The 20,692-nt window shown below is 50.8% G+C and overlaps 1 protein-coding gene across 2 annotated transcripts in view; it reads left to right on the top strand.

The window, feature by feature from the left end:
• Positions 1-20,080, top strand: part of Shroom3 (shroom family member 3) — a 275,797-nt gene extending 255,717 nt beyond the window's left edge. The window contains exons 6-11 of one of the 2 annotated variants that reach the window (XM_055595724.1): positions 4,651-4,724; positions 5,758-6,603; positions 7,862-8,326; positions 10,877-11,024; positions 17,615-17,887; positions 19,159-20,080. In XM_055595724.1, coding sequence (XP_055451699.1) covers positions 4,651-4,724; positions 5,758-6,603; positions 7,862-8,326; positions 10,877-11,024; positions 17,615-17,887; positions 19,159-19,527 — 2,175 coding nt within the window. In that variant the 3' untranslated portion in view covers positions 19,528-20,080. Of the gene's footprint in view, positions 1-4,650; positions 4,725-5,757; positions 6,604-7,861; positions 8,327-10,873; positions 11,025-17,614; positions 17,888-19,158 lie in introns of both variants that reach the window. The other variant, XM_055595721.1, reaches the window with a different exon arrangement.
• Positions 20,081-20,692: the final 612 nt, after the last annotated feature.

Raw genomic sequence — 20,692 nt, 5'->3', positions numbered from 1 at the left:
GCAGAGCGCTGGCTTTGAATCCCAGCACTCCAGGAGGCAGACCCATCTCTGAGTTCAAGGCCAGCCTGGTCTACATAATGAGTTCCAGCATAGCCAGGGCTATGCAGAAAGATCCTGTCTTAAAAGAAAAAGATAGAGAAGCGTAGACAAAAAACAAATCTGTTAGATGTCATTATTCTGTCCTGGGGAGTTGGTTGGATGAGTAATTGTTTGCTTTGCCCCCTAAATATTTCATAAGCTGGTCACTTGGGAAATAGAGTTCAAGTGGGCTCTTTGTTTTGTTTTTGAGAAGTGGTGAGGTTTCTTAAAATACCAATTAAATACTTTGTGTTGTTTGAGAAACTTTTTAGAAAGGTAACTGAACACAGAAAGGCATTCAGATGCTCTTTTATCGAGGACCAAAACTGCCACTCTTAGTTGTTATTTAATCAGGGACTGTGAAGCCAGAGGGAAACAGTCAGGACAAATTTAGGTCTGCACCAACACTCTGAGACATTCTTGAGCTGGCTTCTGCAGCTAGCAGCTAGTCCCTGCCTGACCAGAGAGAAGCCCGTAGGTTAATTGCAGCATGCTCTTCATCTCTTACCTTATTTGTGGTTAAAACAAGGGGCCCCAAGGTGGAATAGCTTGGCAGTGGAAATCCATCATGTGCAGGAAGGGGTGGGGTATGACAAAATCTGTTCCTACTTGGGTTATGGAGTCAAGATGAATTGTGTTTTTCAGAACTATAAATTTAGATTTTTAGTTTTTAGAATCCTAAGTTTAGAGAACTTTCCCGTTATCTGGTTTTTTGTTTTGTTTTGTTTTGTTTTTGTAGAGATTCAGTTAATAAAGAATTTTTTTCCTCTAGCTTCAGTGAACTAAAACAAGGTAAGTAACCTTGTACAGACTGAGTTAAAAACCAAATTTTGCAGAGTTCATTTCTGGCACTGTGTGCTTAAACTCTCTGTGAGCATCCTTCTCAAAAATCTGCCAGATGCTTTCCCCAAAACAAGTCATCATGGAAATCAATGCCCCTGTGTATAATGCTTGATAATGTGGAGGCCTGAAATCATAACAGGCCATCACGCTGAGCTACAGATAGCCTGAGAGCTACTCCAAAACTTGACAAGATGGGGCTTCTCCCTCGCCATCTTGACATTCTCTCTGAAAAATGCAGCACCCATTTTTCTCCCCTTGTAGTCATCTTCGTTTGAAGAGTACAGTTGCAGAGCAGATGAATGTTAGGGACGGGAGCCTCTGTGCTCATTAGACTCCATTTGTTTTCACTGATGTTCAGTGAGACCTCGACAAACCTGAGCATCTTAAAGTGCTGGCTCCTCTGCAAAGCTGCAGAAAGCACCCAGACATCTCTGCCGCTGAGACAGAATCTTACAGGTCTTCATTCATAGGTTAGAATGTAGCAGAGCCTAGGGCCTGGAGAGGTGGCTTGGTGGTTAAGCCGCTTGTTGCAGCTCTCGCTGAAGATGGAGCTTCTGGTTCCAGCACCCACATGGCAGCTCACAACCATCTGTAACCCCAGTTCCAGGGCATCCAACACCTTCTGGCATGTGCAGACACCAGGGACACTCATGTGGTACACAGATACATGCAGATGAAACACACACAAAATTAAGACCAACCTTGAAAATATAGAAGGGCCTATTTCTAAATAAACATAGATATCTTCATTCTGAGGTAGAGGCTTCTCGGATTGTCTGGACTGTATTCTCAGGGCCTTTTGCAGTTACTGTGAGGTGGTATGACACTTGGTGTTGCTGAGGAAATTAGTGACCCAAACTGTGATGCTGGATGTGGGCTGGAATCTGTGGGTACAGCCGGTGAGCCGATTGTAGCACCGGACGGTAAGATCCCATTCGAGCTTAAGCGTAACTACCAGAATTGACTTCCAGCGAATTGTGAAATTACAGACACCCGACACTAACCAAGTTTCTTTTTACTGTATGCCAATCCTTAAAACTGAGTAGTAGAGAAGAGTGCTTGAGACCTTACTGCCTGCTGTAGCCTTAAGTCACTAGACCATACTGTTTCCTTGAATAAACAGGGGCTGGCATGGGTGGAAAGTGACAAGAGTTAAACGTCTTCTGTCTGAAAATATCAGGTGGTAAAGTCAGTCACATCCTCTTAGTGTTTATCAGTTATTACTTACATTTAAATAGTTAGGGTGTTCTTTTGCCTTTTTTCATGTGAATCCCTAATTCATTTTAGTAGATCCTGGAAACTAATACCCTAAAGTAGACAACTGTTGGCAGTCTTCATATTTTGTTGGTCAAAGAGCTACCACAGTTGGAAAGGGTTTCAGGATTGGGATTTTATAGACATCAGGTTATAGTGTCAGGTACGCTGAGAGCTAGGGTTTGAATCAGGTTGTTTGTTCTTTTGGTTGAGCGCACAGAGATGTGCCTACTCCTTTAAGTCAGTTTTGAAGCAACAATCAACAACAAGTTAGATGCTTAGCAAGTTCGTTTATGTCTAAGCCTGGTATTTCTCCTCCCTCCACTGCTCTTTCCTACGTTGTTCGTTTATAGAAAGTCAAGTATCTTTTGACAGTGAAAACACACAAGAGGAATATCCTCCTTGGGTTTCCACATCTTCCTTCCATCCAAATGACATTGAGGACATGTATGGCTCAGTGGTAAAGGGCTTGCCTGGCATGTACAAGGCTCAGTGCTTTGGAGGTGAGGGGTGAGGCTGGAAATGAGGAGGGTATCTTGATAAGTCCTCTTACATGATTGAGGTAATTTGATAAGTCCTCTCAATACATGATTTCTGGGTTTAACTCCCACGCCCATTTAAATGCACACTCACATAAATATCATTTCCAGGACCAAATCACGTGAATGCAGAAGGTTAGGTTCCTTCACATACTGAAGTATAAAGGGTGTAATTGAATGTGAAGACATATTTGAAGTTTACTGTGCCAGGAGCTCAGATGGACCCTAGGCTGTTGCAGTTAACTATTGGCAAAAACTGGCCCATTCATGTCAACAGGGAAGGGCCCTTGGGGCAAGCCTTAAAGGACTGTAGGGGTCATGGAAACAGGAGCTTCCATCCCAGTCTGTGCACGGACTTCATCTTCAGGTGTTCAAAACATGGCATCTACCAGCTGCATTTAACCCACTGAAATCCCACAGAAAGATCTTGGGCTTTGAAAAGATCCTGCTTGAGTCCTAGTTCCTCTGTTTATGTAACTGTAGGCAATGTTTCTGAACTGCAGTCACACACTTGATCACATGGGCACCCTTGTATTTCGGCATGCATATACTCGTGCAAGTTTCAGTGGACATGTCAAATAGATAATGTTCCATGCCAGATATTTACCAAAGCATCTGACACACAGTAATATGCCTTTTTTCTTTTCTTTTCTTTTGTTTGAGACAGTGTTTCTCTGTGTAGCCTCAGGTGTCCTGAACTCACTTGGTAGACCAGGCTGGCCTGAAACGCACAAAGATCCCCCTCCTCTGCTTCCCTGAGTGCCAGGATTAAAGGTGTGCACCACCACACCCAACTTTTTTTTTTTTTTAACAGTAATATTTCTAATAAGGGAGAGGTGGAATGATTAACATCTGGGCATTTGCTGCTTCTGCCTGTAATCACCTTTGATTTTGGGGGAGCAGAAGTAGAGGGAAGAGACAGTACTGAGAATTGAACGTAGGCCTCATACACGCTAGGCAAGCATTCTACCATTTCCATCCAACCTTTGACTGTTTTGTTTACAGGTGTATGTGTTTGCAGGACCGTGTGTGTGTGTGTTTGTGGGGTGGTGATGGTGAGACAGGGGCTCTCAGTTGATCCCACCAAGCAGTCGGTCCACTGTTACCTCCACAGCCATCAATATTTGAGTCCTCATTGCTTATTAGTTCCACCCAGATAGAAACATGAATAAGGAAGTAAAAAGCAATTATCCCATTAGAAAGCGTGCATAGTGACTAAGTTCCTAAAATTGGGTGCAGATGAATTTTCATTTCTCACCTGTATGCTATTACTGTGACTAATGGAGAACCGATTACATTGTCAGCCATGGCAACAGCGCCCTCTTCATCGTGACCACGGCAGCGTTGTGGTATTAACCCTTTCAGGGTACCAGTATCTACCCAAAGCAAAAATGGAAAGCTGCCCTGTAACGTCCCCAGAGTTACTGATACCACGTAAGGGTGAGGACTTGGGAGAGTTTACTGTAGCCTGCTAACAAACTAGATTCCTGTTCAGAACACCTGAAAATTTGCAAAATTACGTTTCCTGTTGTGTTTCGTTTTCCCGTTGCCTCCTGTTGCCATTTGAAGAGTCTGACCCCTTGAATTCATGTCTTTATCATCCTACTTAAGGATTGCTGCGTTTGTGAACTCCAAAATCATCCTTATCAGACTTCTCTTACTTGACAGTCTTGTGAGGTGAGGGGAGCTACCGGCAGAAAGCAATGGAAGTTGTGATGTTGACTCCCACTTCTGAGCTGGGGCCTAGCTCCTCACCGATGCAGTGGTGTTAGCTGTACTTCCTGGGACTTTGCGGACTAAATGGGAAAGTCTGTAAGAGCGTTGCCGTGGTGCCTGGGCATTGCAGGTCTGCAGTGGAGAGCTGCGTTCTCCCTCCCTGCACCCTACTTATAAATGTACACCCCTCCATAACATTGCCCTTTTCTTGTGCTTCAAGGATGTGCCCCTGAGGGAAAACGGTGGCTTTGGCTTTGTGAAGGATCCATGCTGTCTGCCTGGCCCTGGATCTAGGTATGTGTGTGTATATGGCAACAGAGAAAAGCAAGTGTTGGCCCTGGTGAGAAGGCAGAAGCCTGTACACTGTGGGAATGGAAATTGGTGGCAGCATAGATAACAAGCATGGAGGTTCCTGAAAGCAGTGAAAAATATGAACCTTGAAGGTATTAGCTAAATGAAATATATATATGGTACCTGAATTGGTCATGAAAACATCAAATTCTACTTGGCTCCTAGAGCATGCTAGGTATTATTGTTTGGTTGGTTGGTTTTATTTGTCTGTTTTGAGGAAGATCCTGACCCTGTAGTCTGGGAATTTGCTGGCTAGACCAAGAGTGCTTAGAAGTTTGAATTCTGCCTCAGCCTTCATAGCACTGGGATTGTAGGTGTGCATGCCACCTACAATGCTAAGTGTAAAGTGGGGTACTTTCTGCCAGGTGCTAGGGGCACCAAAATGCATGACATCGAAGTGAAAAGCATTCCCAGGGGCTTGCCTGTGAATCCAGCACAGATGGAAAGGGCCCCTCGTGGAGAAACTGACTCAGTGAAGGAGGCTGTGATGGGGAGGGAGGCCACATCCAAGAGGGAGAAGCTCCGAGACAGGCCCTTTACTCCACCAACTCTGTGTACTCCTCTTAGAGAACAGGGGATGCTTATCATCAAACCCTTAGACTCAGCCACACAGATGCTCCCAGGCAGACCCCTCCCCTGGGGTGATTCAGGGAGACAGTTCTCCCCAGAGCCTGGAGCTGTTCCCCAAAGGAGTCCAAAAAGAAATGGAACTAAAGAAATGAGTTGCTTGTTCTTCTTCATGTCCTCAGAAGCCATCTTACATGAGTGTCATGGCAGGAGATGGGGGTGGGCCCGTGAGGGAGGGTTAGTAAAAGGAAGGCAGATGGACTGGGGGGTGGGGAGTGAGGCTGTCCTCCTGGTGCTTTTGTTTAACGTGGTTTTGGAAGAGTTATCCCCTTCTCTGGGATGAGGGCCCTCATCTGTGTCTCTGATGCTTAATGTCTGCCCTGACCCTCGTACCTGTTCCCCATTGCAGGTCTCTCAGTTGCTCAGACAGAGGCCAAAAAGAGCTGGCATCACCCCTACACCATCCTGCCCCTTGCTGGAATGGCTCAGGCTGCAAAGGCAGTGTGGGTTCCTTAGCGCCTGTGGAATGTTCCGGAGCCCCAGACCATCCGAAGCAACCCAGAGCACCTTTCCCTAGGCCACTTCCGGTGGGAATGCCAGGCCACTTCCCAGATGCCAGAGCGTTCTCCGTGGCCCCCCTCAGCCCCCCTCTGCTGTCACCTGCCCCCTCCAGTTACCATTCACAGCTTGCCATCAATGAGCAGACTGAGAGGAGTTCCTCTGCGGTGACCCACAGAAACAACGGCCACAGCCTGAGCCGGCCTCCCAGCCCGAGATGCCACGAGGTCAGCAGCCCAGAGCACGGGCCAGAAGAGGGAATGTGGAAGAGGGCATCCCTGCCCCAGCGACCCCCTCCACCCTGGGCGAAGTGGACCCACGCAGTCAGAGAGGACGGCCTTCCAGAGGACGCCTCGTTGCCCGAGCTTGCCAACGCGAAGCACTACAAACACCAGATGAGTCTTCCGAGTTCATGCAGCACTTCCGACCCAGACACTCCAGGAAGGATCTCCCTCCGAATATCCGAGTCAGCCCTACAGACCTCCCCGCCGCCCCGGGGCGACTTCGATGATGACGTGTTCGTGAAGGACCTGCGCCCCAAGCTTACTTCCAGCCCCTCGTTTGAAACTCTTCCCCCACCTCCACCACCGAGCCAGGAAACCCTAGCGAATGGCTCAGATGACTTTCCTCCACCTCCTCCCCCAGCCACGTATGAGGCGTCTCTGGACAGTGAGGCTGACGAGGAGCCAGGCAGCAGGTGCGTGAGCAGCCGCAGCAGGCAAGCCTTGGGCTGAGGGGAAGTGATCATCCTTCACTCCCAGGTGTTCATGGCCAGGGGCCCAGGGCATCGCTCTGCTGCTCCCGGGAGAGCCTGGGGATGGAGATTATTTATACAGGCTCAATTCATGGAGCTATTCATTTGTTTGCCTTGAAGGGATAGCATTTACTGTGTATAGAGAAGTGAGATTTTGGTTTTTTGGTTTTTTTGTTTGTTTGTTTGTTTGTTTTTTTCAAGACAGGGTTTCCCTGTGCAGCCTTGGCTATCCTGGACTCACTTTAAGGACCAGGCTGACCTCAGACTTACAGAGATCTGCTGCCTCTGCCTCCCCTAGTGCTGGGATCACAGGCACATGCCACCGCGCCCAGCTTGAGAGGTGAAAATTTAAAGAGCCAAGACCCAGCCCCTCTTAAGTGACTGAAAGGATCTCCTGATACTGATCTCCAAGTCGGGTTTCCCCACCTAGTCAGAGGCTGTGCTGGACACACATGCCGCCTCGAGGCTGCCTCTCAAAGGAGAGGGTAACCAGCTCTCTGTGTCTACAGAGGTATAGGACAGAGCTAACAGCCGGTGACATTAAGCCAGGCAAATGAGGAATAAGCCTTTTTCAGCATAGTCTTTGCTCACAGAAATTGCTCTCTGGGGTCCAGTAAGATGGCTCAGTTGTTAAGGCAACTTGCCATTAAGTCTGACGACCTGAGTTCGACCCCAGAACCCACATGGTAGAAAGAGAGAACCTCTCCTCTGACTTTCACACATATATACAGCGCTCCCCCAAATAAATACATGTTAAAAACAAAAACAAAAACTGTATGGGGCTGGGCATGGTGGTACATGCCTTTAATCCCAGCACTCAGGAGGCAGAGGCCATGGCTCTCTGTGAGTTTCAGGACAGCCAGGGCTATGTAGAGACCCCATCTCAAAAACAAACACCACCTCTGTGGGGTGGCATCTTCTGTATGCCACAAAGCTCACTCACCGCCACCACTCTCTGTCCATCCAAACCTCCTAGAAAGCTCTCGGGCCCAGTAGCAGTGCTTGTCCAACTGAATTCCCAGTGGTGCACCTGTCTGTCTAGGACCAGCCCTGGGCTCGGGGGAAGGTCCATTAGTGCCCTGTGGTTTAGGGAGAGTACCGCAGATGGGCCCCCTCACGCCTGATGAGAATGCCTGCCCCACGGTTCCTGCGCCCTCCTCTCAGCCTCACCGTCTCTTCCCGTCTGTCTTTCTTTCCATAGTGGTTCCTGCAGACTTCCCAGGGGGACGGCCACCAGCGAAAGGCACACGCCTGGTGCAGCCACACCACCGCAGACTCTGCCCAAAGGTTCAGAGGCCGAATCCAGCATGCCCTGCCGTGAGAATGCTCAACCTCAGCTCGCCAGTCCCCCTGGCAAGCAGCCCTCTCCCAGCCAGACCCAAAACCTCACCCACGAACCTGTTGGCCGAACCCAGGACACAGGAGAGAAAATCCAGGCTGAGCCCCAGAAGACGTCGGAAGACATCCGAACAGAGGCTCTCGCCAAGGAAATTGTCCACCAAGACAAATCTCTGGCAGACATTTTGGACCCTGACTCCAGAATGAAGACGACGATGGATCTGATGGAGGGTTTGTTCCCCAGGGATGCTAACGTGCTGAAGGAAAGCAGCTCAAAGAGGAAAGCCTTAGAAGTGACCGCCAGACACCCTGGATGTGAAGCCAAGACGTAAGTCCCCGGTGGTGCCCCCTAAAATGCCTATAGCCAAGCTCATGTCTATGGGATGGTTTTGGAGTACTTACGTGTTCCCCCCACCACAGATCACTGACCAAGAATGGCATTGCATCCCAGCCTCAGGGCAGTGACTCTGAGGAGCAGGAGGTGAGATGCCCAACTGCAAAAATGAGAGCCGTAGGAGTCGTTGTCACTAACACCTTGTTACACATGGAAACACACACATGACACGCACCTTGAATCTCCGTGTTACTGCACCTCATCTTCGCCAGCACCCCTGACAGAACTTCCGGATAGCCCCGGAACACAGGAATATTAGTGCCTCGATCCACCAAGGCCCTAGAATGTATGAATGGAGGCTCTAGGGTTGTAACCCTGACTTCCCACTCTCATAGTAATCATACAGTGTCTCAGGGTCAGCAAGCAAGTCGTGGTCACACTTCAGGGACCTTCCCTAGGCATAGTGCAGAGAAGGGGGCAAGGAGAAGATGTGAGCATGTCTGAGGCCTCTACAGGAACAAAGTGGACTGGGCTTTATGAAAGGGAGAGGAGCATCGAGAGACAGATGTATTCACCTTCCAGGACACCCACTGTGGGGCATCAAGGTGAACATTTGCACACATCTGGAAATTAAAGTCTCAGTGGGGACTGCTGTCCTGGATGTGTGGGGCCCCTTAGGGCCTGCTCGGGAGGGTCCCCAGCCCTCTGCTGGTCTCAGACCACTATCTAGTGTCCAGTCACCCCGAGAGAAGTCGTGTTTCCTACTCTGTGGGCTCCTTCAGTAACATATTCGGAGGGTTTCCTACATACTTGGTTTTGTTAAAGCATTGTTAGGAGAAAGATTCAGAGTGGGTTCTATTTCCTTGTTAATTCTCAGTGAAAAGTAGGCTTATTGACAGACTGGGACTCAGCAGTAAGTAGCTTCCAGACGAAATACAAACAGAACATTTCACCCAAACATGGGTTTGCAGCCTAGGAACTTGCAGCCGATCCTAACTGGTTCCACAGCAGGAACACTCTCCTCTGTGTGCGTAGTATCTGCAGCCTGTGGCCTGTGTTCTCAGAGCTCTTCTGGCTCAAGGCCTCATGGCCACCTTGTCCATCCCTTCAGTTTCAGATCTGGGGAGTCCGGGCCACCTTAGTGCAGTGACTTAATCAGGGTCACACTATAGCAAAGCACCCCTGAACCCTGGCCGCGTGCAGGGCAGTCCACACTGGGTACCACACGGGCCCGAGGATGGGTGTAAACTGTCTAGCTCCTCACTGCACAAGGACCAAAGTAATTTCACAGTGTATCCTTAGAAAAACGTCTTTGAGATGTCTGGTGGTGGAATGGTCCTGGTGCACTGAGCCCTTCCTGAGGGTTTCGGAAAGCAGGCGTGCACCACCTTGTGGTGAGACAAGACCCAGTAAGTAGCATTGTGAGCTTAACCAGACTCCTGAGCAGCCAGTTTTGGACAGGACCACTGGATAGAAGCTGATGCATCTGAAGGCTTCTTCCATTTTTTTTTTTTTTTTTAATCAACTGGGCTACACATAGATACTTTGCTTACAGGAAATCAGTGGAGATGCTTGTAAGCCTGCTTCTGTATTCTTAGGTGAAAGCACAGGGTCGGAGTTAAGCAATAATACCGCATGGTGGAAGAGGGCAGATTTCTCTCCAAGATCCGTGAGTCATTCACCCGTGAGTCAGGTGTATCTGCACTCTGATCTGTGCCAAGGTTGTTGTTTCAATGGTAGAATGCCTACTGAGCATGTGTGAGGTCCCACCCAGCTCTTCACAAACAAGGAGCAGACTAAGAGAAGCAACCCCATTATGGTAAAACAAATAGCACGAGACGCCGAGTTTCTCAGTCCTAGGTTTTTTTGTTTGTTTTGGTTTTGGTTTTTTTGGACAAGCTTGAGTCCCCACCCTCCCCCCACCGTGTAATCGGTAGGCAGATTTTTCTTTCTTTTCCTCTAGTTTCCTTTTCTCCCTCTGCCTCCTTTCCTCCTTTTGAAATGAAGTAGTCTTGGCTGGTTTCAAATTCTTGGTCCTCCTGCCGCAGCCTCCATACAGCGGCTGATGACTAGGTTTTTTGTTCGCTCACCATTGACACACCAGCAAGCTCCCAATTCTGCTGGCCTATGCAGGTGTCAAGCCTGCTTAAGATAAAAGCATGTGTGTTCAGGCATCAGGAAGAGAATGAGCAAGGAGAGGCACAGCATAGCCTGTAGTGTGGGGCCAGGCAGCACCTTGTGCGTTCTTTCACATCTCTATGCGCTGTCTTCCTGTGAAGGAGTCAGATTCTTTAACACAAATGGAGAATCTTGAAGGGAAGCCAGGTGACTCTAGCCTGATTCCCACCCCCACCTCCAGCCTTTGGGAGGTTCCCATCCTGGGTTTGCCTGGCTTTAGAAGCCCAGCACATAATCACCCAGCAGCAAACAGTCTGCCCACTCATCATCGTTTCTGGGGAAAACCGAGTAGAGCGAAGTCTTTGTACATTTCTGAATGACCGAATGGTGAGAAGCCACCCTGAGCTCGTGCTGTTGTTTCAGGAGTGATGACAAGGAAGCCGTGGGCGCGCTGGTCCACTGCCCTGCCTACTACAGCGTGTCCGCCGCCAAGGCCGAGCTGCTGAACAAGATCAAAGACATGCCAGAGGAGGTGCCGGAGGAGGAGGAGCCGGAGGACGTCAACGAGAAGAAGGTAGAGTGAGGTGGCTTGTTCTCCTCGCCCCAAAGGCCACGGAGGGCCTTGTAACGAGCATGGTTACCAGCCCCTAAGGCGCACGGGGAGTGGAGAATTGGGTACTGGGGGACAGGACTGACACGGACACCCGGACCTGTCCCACCTGTTGGCCCCTCAGCGTTCTCAGAGGGCTTTTGTGAGTGGACAGATGGGGCAGGTACCTCACTGTCATCTCAGTCTGCAAATGAGGAAAGGCGGCTTCGAGGGTGGGTGTCCCGGCCGCAGTTCATGCCGAAGCACAGGGATGCCGGCCCTGCTCTCAGCAGTAGTTTATGTCAAGAGAGAAAAAGGACTCTTAAAGTTTGCTTTAAGAGCAGCAGCTGTCAGGACCCTTCTAGGAAAAGTTAAGACTGACGCTCATACCCCCCAGCTCTGGAAGTACCCCAAAGAAGCATGGAGTCTTTAGCATTTGGTACTCCTACAGAAATTTTAAATGTCACAGCTCCTAAAATGACCACGCTGTTGCCATGGCCCCGCCACATGCTGTGGAGATCTGGGCCAGCCTGTCTCTCTCTGCAGGGCAGGGCGTCCTTCTGCTCCGCCCACAGCCCTCCCTAGGTCCCAGGCATGCCGTCTGCAAAGGACGCGTGCAGCTTGGTGGAGCATGGGATGTGTGCTCCGGCAGTGTTGACGCCAGGAGGACCCTGCATGTTCGATTCTATTTCTTGTACTGTAGTGCCTTGAGCCCTTTTCCTAACATGTAGGATGAAACCACACACGCACCCCAGAAGCAGGGAGAGCTTTGAGAAGCACCCCATCAGAAGTTTCTCTCCCCCTGCTGCTGCAGCATTGTGAGCTCAGGGATGCGTGCCGTAACTGCCATTACAGAAACGCTTTTCTCCAGTCCACCAATTCCGTGGGTCCTGTGCTTGGAAACCAGAAGGCTTTGCTCTACTCCAGAGAAGGAGGCGTGTATACGCCAGCCCATCTTTAATGGAGCACCCCACTGTCCTGCTTGTCAACATCTCTGCATTACAGCCGCAAAGAAGCTCATGACTTTTTCACATCTTTGCTTTGTTGAAGTTTTCATTTTATGTGTATAGGTGTTTTGCCTATATGTATGTCCACCACATACATGCCTGGTGCCCTCGGAGGTCAGAAGGGAGTCTCAGATCCTCTGGAACTGGAGGTGAAGGGGGTGCTAGCATCCATCATGTGGGTGCTAGAAGTGCGACCCGGATCCTCTGCAAGAGCAATGAGTGTTCTTAGCCGCTGAGCCATCTCTCCAGCCACCGTGGATTAGAGCATCCCTAGGAAGGGAAGTCACCCTTCATTGCGTGGGCTGCAGGGCTGTAGGGCTTTGTATAGGGGGCGCTGTTCTCCCTTTACACAAAATTCCACGAATACTTCTATTAGCATGTTTTATGTGAAATGAATTTTATAGCACATTTCATAGTTTAAATGGTAGCATTTAAAACTTTTCTGTGCGTTGCTCTCGAGGATGGCGGTGGCTGTTTCTCCTCCGCGTGCCACCTCCATTCCTACTGCACTGCTCTTCTAGAGTTCCATGGTCGCCTCTGGCCTGGTTTCCTCTCATGCCGAGAAGGATTCCCTTAGCATTTCCTTCAGGCCAGATCCGCAGTGACGTGGCTTCCATCTGCCTGTCTCCAGGACACTCTCATTTTTGAAGCGTGTTCTCACAAGTTCTGGGCTCACTATTGCTTCATCATGTAGGTAGAAGTGTTGTTGTCCCCCCGCCCCCATTAATGCTGAGAAGCAATTTCTGGGCAGTTAAGTGTCATCTTCCCCCGTGGTGACTGCTCGCTTCCCTTCAGCATGTGGCTGTCATCACGTTGCATGCGTGCGCTGTGTCTGTGGATAGATACCTTTCACCACCATTGGGGTATTTTCAACCCCTATTTCTTTAAATATTTTTATGCCTCAATCAGCTTATGCATAATTAATCTTCTCTTAGGAGCTTTTCACACCGCTCCACAGATCCCTAAAGTTCTGTCCATTTTTCCTCAGTTCTTCAGATTGGTTAATTTCAGTTGGTCTGACCTCAGGTTCACTTTCCTATCTCAATTCTGCTGGTGGGTTTTCTTCTTCTCCTTCTCCTTCTGATTCAAATGATCATATTCAATTCTAAAATTTCCGTTTTTTTTAGTTTGTTTCTTTGTTGCTTGCATCTTCAAGAGTGTTTACTCTTATCATGAAAAACGCTTATAAAACTTTTTAAAAGACTGTGATAATCCTGTCAGAATTTTCTTTGTCTAGCCATCTGTGAATTGCCGCTTCTTGTTCTTTATATCCTGAGTAACTCTGTATTGTATTCTGTGCTGTGAGCTGAGCGGCTGGGTCTGGTCACAGCCCTCTGTAGAATGCTGATTGAGTCAAGCCCAGGCCCTAAGTTCTGTTTCACCTTTGGACAGTAGTTCCAATACCCATCCATTTGGGGAGCCTTCGTGACGTCGTGTGATCTGTCCCCACTGTGCCACTCTGGCTTTAGTGTGGGGCTTGAGCAGTATTTCTGACACCGTGCAGTTCTCAGAGCGTGCCCCTTGTCTCCCCCTTCATGTGCTGCTTAAAGGTAAGAGTCCTGTGTGGAGGTCCAGGCATCTGCTAGCTCAACTCCCTCCTCTCCAGAGGTTTCCCACACAGTCTTTGGCTCACAGGGACCCCTACCTACTCTTAGGCCTCTTGCTGGAAAGCCAGGTTCTTACTCACCACAGCCTATGCAGCCGTACAGTTTCTTGACCACAGGCTTCCTTCCTTCGGCTCCCAGGAAGGTGTCTGGGGTACCTGGGCCACCACCATGTGGTGGGCCTCCCTGAGTGGACCACATTGGAGACAAAGCTGAGAGGGAGGGAGAAGGAGAGAGAAGGTTCCCCACCGTCCCCCCACCTAAGCCTCCTCTCTCCTCAGGCTCTGCAGACAAGCTCTTCTCAGTTTGCCCTGAGGCTGTCATGGTGTGACAAGCAGGAAAACCCACCCCACGTGGGCTGTTGGTGTGCAGACCACCTCCACGGGTTTGTTCCCGAAGCCAAAGGCTCAGAGTGCCTCCCAAGAGCCTCGGCATCTAATTATTACATGCAGAAGCTGGGAGCTGTAGTGGCTGATGATGACATCTTGGCCCGCACCACAGGTCACCCTCTGGGGCTTGGCAGGGCAGGTTGGCATTTCGGAAAAATCCCTCTGGCAGCTGCGCCTGGCGTTGGGTGGGCAGGGAGGAAAGCGCAGGCACCAGAAAGTGTGCAGCCATGGTGCTTAGTGTGACCTCAACGTCCAGGAGGCTGTGTAAGAGCTATTGGAAAGAGGCTGTTTGGTTGATGGTGGTTGTTTTGTTTTGTCCTCTCTAAGGAAACAGATTAGCAGGCGCTGCGGTGGATTGGTTGTGGAGGGTGGAAGAAGGGTGGTCAGGATGCTGTCTGTACACAATGACAGGAGAGCTAGGGCAGCCTCTGGAAGGTGGCTGACCCTGCAGATCAGCACCTTCCTCATGCTGCCAGACCTTACCAGTCACAAGCTGCCTGGAGACTGCATGGACACCTGCAGGCCAGAAGAGGGCACCAGATCTCATTCTAGATGGTTATGAGCCACCATGTGGGTGATGAGAGTTGAACTCAGGACCTCCGGAAGAGCTGCCAAGCACTCTTAATCACTGAGCCACCTCTCCAGCCCCCTGCCCCAACTTTTCTAAAGCTCGGCCAGGGACAGCAGTCTAACACACAGTGCCTTGGAGCTTGTATTTACAAGCAAAGAAACAAAGCCTGTAAGGCAGAAATGGTCCGCCGCGTTTAGGCAGATGCCCGAACTCCGTTCACTCTGTCCTCGGCCCCTTGGCCAGGAGAGCTGATTTTTTCTGGAGATGAAAACCAGCCAAGAGAAGCCAACTGTTCTTGTAATGATGTTTTTTGGGGGAGAGCTGCCGCCACAAGCCTCAAAGCAGGAGGCAGGCAGTGCTACCACGTGGGGAGGCTGGGTACTGCCCTCAGGCATCTCCATCAAGGAGCGCTGGATCCTGTCACAAGGCCTGTCAGTATGTTTGCTTTCCGGTACACATGTGCAGGCTTTATTTCGCCTGAGCGTCAGATTTTAAAGTAGTAATTGAAGCCTGCACCCTGGAGCCAGACAGCCTGGGCTTAGGCCTGGCTGTGGCACTTACTGTATGGCTGGAGCGAGCTCCGTACCCTCCGCCTGCCTCACCGTGCTCCCCAGCAAAGCTGGGATGATAATAGTACCTGTGCCATTGGGCTGTGGAAGCAGTGTTTGAGTAGTGAGATGCTTCTGCCTGGCACACACCGTGAGCGCAGTAAGGGAGACATGATTGCTAGCTTCAAGCAGGCGGTGCTGTCCCCTCGCTGTGGGTAGCTGATGGCACAGGTCAAGTAACTGCCGACGATCGTGCCAGAGCCGGTCTCTGACTCAGTCTGTGCTCATCTGGTGGTGAGGCAGAGGGAAAGGCCCAGCGGGATGTTTCATGTGCAGATGGTGAGCTGGGAGGGAGGAGGGTGTGTTGGACTATGTTTAGAAAAAGAATCCACAGAAATAGCATAGCTCATGCAGCCTGAGTTAAAGGCTCGTCGGAGGAGAAGCTAGGTGGGCAAATGTCAGCGGTTACAGCAAGTAGCGCCCCCGGGAGAGGCTAGTGTGTTATGAACAATCTCTCTCTCAGGAGCTGAGGAGGTGGCTGGGGTTAAATTACGACCAATCGATGCTCTTGCAGAGAACCTAGGTTCAGGTCCCTGCACCCGTATCGAGCGGCTCACAACCACCTGTAACCGCAACTCTAGGGATCCGATTCTCTCTTCTGGCTTCAAAGGCACCTGTGCACACATGGTAGACACTAATGCAAGCAGGTACCTGTATAAAATTTTTTTAAAGTCTTCTCTTCTCCCTTTTTCTGCCCTAGGTGAATTCTATTGAAGTAGGATTGTGTTGTTAAAAAAAAAAAAAAATCTTCCTGGCAAAGAAATGGCTGCAGCAAGCCAGCCTTCCTTGATGCCTTCAGTTGCTTCCTCACACCCAAATCTCCATAATTAAAGACACACACACACACACACACATTCCGCCCACATATGTAACGGTGAGGCAGGTCGCCCAGGCACCTGCTCAGTGGCCCAGGCACTACCATACTGTGAGGCCCAGAGTGTGCCCAGGCGTCTGCTGTGTGCCCGTGGCTCTGCCTGCCACCCATAGCCCTGAAAACCAGAGCTGGGTCTGCACAGAAAGACGCAGCAGACTCCGCTTGGACTCTGACCCCAGAGTGCCTCGTGAGTCCCTGCACACGGAGCCGGACACTTTGCAGCCACCCTGCCAGCACTGCCCACCGCTTAGGCCCTGAGGGCCAGCACGCCGAAGCCAGGAGACTAGCAGAAGAATTGGGGTCCAGGGCATCATTAGTCAGGCTTGGTAGCGAGCACCCCTACCTGCTGGGCCGTCTTGACCACCGTGGGTTTTCTGAGAGAAGGTCTTGCTGTGTAACCACGGCTCTCCTGGAACCCTCCATGTGGACCAGGCCTTGAACTTGTAGCCATCCTTTCCTTCTTCCTCCAAGTGCCGGGATGACAGATGTTTCCTGTCATGCCTAGCTAAACACAGCAGTGTCCGCTATGTTCAGCGTGCCCAGCCTGGCAGCTGTACCTACAAGGTTAAAAACACCCACTATGACACTATGAAACGTCAGCCCTTCTCATGCAGTAACGACATCTGTCAGGGGAGCAGTGGGCAGCCTGACAGGTGGGAGACAGTGTCTGCTGTTTCATGCCCATAACCCCAGCACTCCACAGGCAGAGGCAGGAGAATCGCCCAAGTTCCTTCCAGTGTTGTCTGCATACTGTCTTGTAAGCAGACCTGGGCTACATAGAGGTTATAAGAAACGACAGCAAAACTCACAGGAAATGTTTGTGTGGCGCCATTTTGTAAGTGTAGAAACTTGTGATTAGGGGCTTAAACTACAGAGCCATGGTAACTAGATCCAGATTTAGTTAAAAAACAAAACCAGGCAAAAGTGACTGACTTGCCGATGAAGATCTGGCATCAGTGGGACGTATTGCGCCGCACCCTCACCTGCTGTACGTGATAGAAGAGTCCCTGCTAATATTGGATAGACTAAGAGAGACAATCCTACGCATGTGTAGCACATGGTAGCTGCACACAGTATGGGTCAGCTACTCAGCTTGGCTCTCAGACCACCCGCAAGTCTCTTCTCTCCCGTTTCGTGGCTCCCCTGTTTGTACAGAGGATGTTTGCCCTGCCCCTTCTTGCTCGTGGTTCTGCACCCAGTAAGAATGAAAGGACTTTGGATGGGAAGTTAGCAGTTGGGAAGGCCCACACCCTCCCACAGTGGGGAAATGTGGCGGGGTTACGTGTAATCAGGTGTGTTGGCCACTGAGCTCTGCACAGGCTCAAAGAATGGCATTCAGGGAAAGAATAGACATTCAGGGAAAGGGAAAAAAATCTTTCTTTTGTTCTGATTTGAGTCATCTGTCCTCGTAGAGCAGAGGAGCTTTCAGCTGGGCCTTGAAGGCAAGGGGGGGCTCGGAGGTGTCAGTCCCCCTACGTCACCGCTGTCTCACCTCTGCTGTGCTTCTCTCCTGCTGTTCCAGGCTGAGCTCATCGGAAGCCTCACCCACAAGCTCGAGACCCTCCAGGAAGCAAAGGGGAGCCTGCTCATGGACATCAAGCTGAACAACGCCCTGGGAGAGGAGGTGGAGGCGCTGATCAGTGAGCTCTGCAAGCCCAACGAGTTTGACAAGTACAAGATGTTCATAGGGGACTTGGAGAAGGTGGTCAACCTGCTGCTGTCCCTGTCCGGACGCCTCGCCCGGGTGGAGAATGTCCTCAGTGGCCTTGGCGAAGACGCCAGCAAAGAGGAAAGGGTACGTGGCCTCTCGGGTTGCCCTCTGAGCCTGTGCCCATAGAGAGGTGCTGTTAGAGACGGTCCCTTCTCCCCAATGACAGTCACTGTGGGGCTGAGACGGCATCTTCTACGCAAGATGCAGGGCTGACGTGAGGGCTCAGAGAGCACTCGGGAAGTTGATGCACAGGACCCGGGGTTCTCTGTCCTTCCTCAGTTCCTCAGGGAGATAAAACATGATGTTAGACACTCAGAGAAGGGCCACCGAACTACTGGGATAAAAGGGCAGGAATGAGCTACAGGGAGTCTGCAAGAAAGACCCAGGCCGTGGGTGGGTACACTGGCATGACCCCACTGTCCTCCACCTGGAAGGACAAGCTGTTGTGACGGACACCGGGTTTCACGAGTCGTGTGCAGGGTACCGACTCCCTACCCCACTGCCCCAGCATTAGTGGTTGCCCTCTTTAAGAAACTCAAAGCACCAGGAGAAAGAGGAAACGAGACCCAATGAATACCAGAAGGGGGGGGGGATCATTGATTTCTTTAGAGATCAGAAATACAGTCCCATTGTTATGGAGGGAGGGGTCCTAAGAACTTCTGCAGTTGTTTTTGTTTAAGAATCACTGGCGGCCCTGTTAAAACGGATTTCAGGGCCCTGCCTGCAGAGGTCTAAACATTGTTTTCAGCTTACTTATTTTTATTTTATATGTATGGGGGTTTGCCTGTGTGTACGTGTGTGCTTGTGTTCACCACATGTGTGCGTTACCTGAAGAGACCAGAAGTGGGCGTGGGATGCCCCGGTACTGGGGTTAGAGGTCATTGCTACCGCCACGTGGGCGCTGGGAACCCAACCCCAGTGACCTGGAAGAGTAGCCAGTGCTCTAAGCACTGCGCATCTCTCCAGCTCGCTGCAGTTTGATTCAGTAGGTGGAGAGGCGGCTGGGAATCTCTCTGACGTGTCCCCAGGAGACTCAAAGTACCCCGGGGAACTTGAGGGTTGACTCTGTAAGTGTAGGCCTAAAAGGTCAGGTGGTTAGAGCCTTTTAACCACCACAGTGTCTGACATAAGGATAGTAAATCTTAACTATATATGTGTGTGTATAAATACACATATATACACAGACAGGCAATCCTGTATACACACACACACACGCACACACACACACACACACACACACACACACGCATCCTGAGCGCTGCTGAGCAGAGCAGGGGTTTGCAGGCTTGTGCAGAAGCCCGCCTGCCTGTTTCCCTGTGTCATGGCTGACCCATGTCCTCCTTTTACCTGGGCAGAGCTCTCTGAACGAGAAGAGGAAGGTTCTGGCTGGGCAGCACGAGGACGCACGGGAGCTCAAGGAGAACCTGGACCGGCGGGAGCGCGTGGTGCTGGCCATCCTGGCCAACTACCTGTCGGCCGAGCAGCTCCAGGACTACCAGCACTTCGTGAAGATGAAGTCCACCCTCCTCATCGAGCAGCGCAAGCTGGACGACAAGATCAAGCTGGGCCAGGAGCAGGTCAAGTGCCTGCTGGAGTCGCTCCCGTCGGACTTCAGGCCCAAGGCTGGGGCCCTCCCCCTGCCCCCGGCCCTCACCAGCCACGGGACTCCTGGGGGCACCTCTGCACTCAGTGGCGTTCCCCCAACCTTGACCTCTCCGCTTTAACCCTCTCAAGAGACCCGACCAAAAGACGCCACTCATGACACTATTTAACCTGACTGATGGTGACTGGGGGCTTCCTGGGCAGGAGGAAGCGGCTGTATCCGGGGACCTTTCTTGCCTCGCACGGCGGTCTCCGAGCTCACCTGCTGCTGGACCCTTCCCCTGTATCTACCTTGCCGCAGAAGGAAAGTCAATGGCGCCGCGACCCTGACGGGAGGGCGTCTGATGTGCAGGTTCTCACGGGCCAGAAGCAGCGTGGACAAGCGCATGCCGCCCTCAGGAACGTACCCACGGCGGCCTTCGGCCTTCGGAGCTGGAGGGCAGGGCACCCTGATGACGGGAAGCCAGAACCAGTCTGCTACACAAAGCCTTAAAGAGACACACGCGTTAAGGAAACTGTAAACCGTTGCCCGTTTTGTTATTTATATTTTTAAAAATGAAAAGATCATTATGTCTGTGTGCGAACCACTTGATTCTGTTCTGTGGTGGATGTAGACGATTACGTTGGAGCTTTGTATTTTGTGAAAACCTTAATGAAGAATTCCAAAGACAGTCACGTTGAATGTGGACATTTTTTTGGGCTTTTTCTTGTGTCCGATTGGCCAAAAGAATCTATCTTGTGTGTACATGCCTGCCTGTGTATATGGTGTGTGGCTGGGTGTCAGGGCCACAGTGTGCGTGTAGAGGTTAGACCATAACTTTCTGTGGGTTCTGAGGATCGAACCTGGGTCATCAGCCACGTGCAACACATACATTCAGCCACTCGGCCATCTCTCCAGCTTTTGTCTGATGCTTACGAAGACCAGTGGCCGTTTCGACACTTGCATTATACTGGGGGAGAGGTCCCGGTTCCCACGTTGCTCAGGTCTCACCACGTTTCTCCTGTACCAAACAACACTTGCCCCAGGAGGGCGGCTTGGTGCGGCTCAGTGATGACTTCCCGGCTGCCTGCCATCTTCCCAGTGTATTGACAAAGACAACAGTTCTCCGACCTGCAAGGAATAAGCTCAGAGTCTGAGCCAGTTCAAAACTAAATCCATTCCGCCATTGTTAATCTAGGTGAGGAATTACGCCCCGTGCAACAGGCCTGGAAGGAGGAGGTGTACTCAGCCAGCCGTCCCACACGGGATTCGGGCGCAATACCCTTAGGAAGCTGCATAGTCAGGAT

Source organism: Psammomys obesus, unplaced genomic scaffold (assembly GCF_907164565.1).
Source record: "Psammomys obesus unplaced genomic scaffold, mPsaObe1.curated_primary_1811, whole genome shotgun sequence".
NCBI classification, from domain to species: domain Eukaryota; kingdom Metazoa; phylum Chordata; class Mammalia; order Rodentia; family Muridae; genus Psammomys; species Psammomys obesus.
This window is presented reverse-complemented; position numbering and strand designations above follow the sequence as displayed.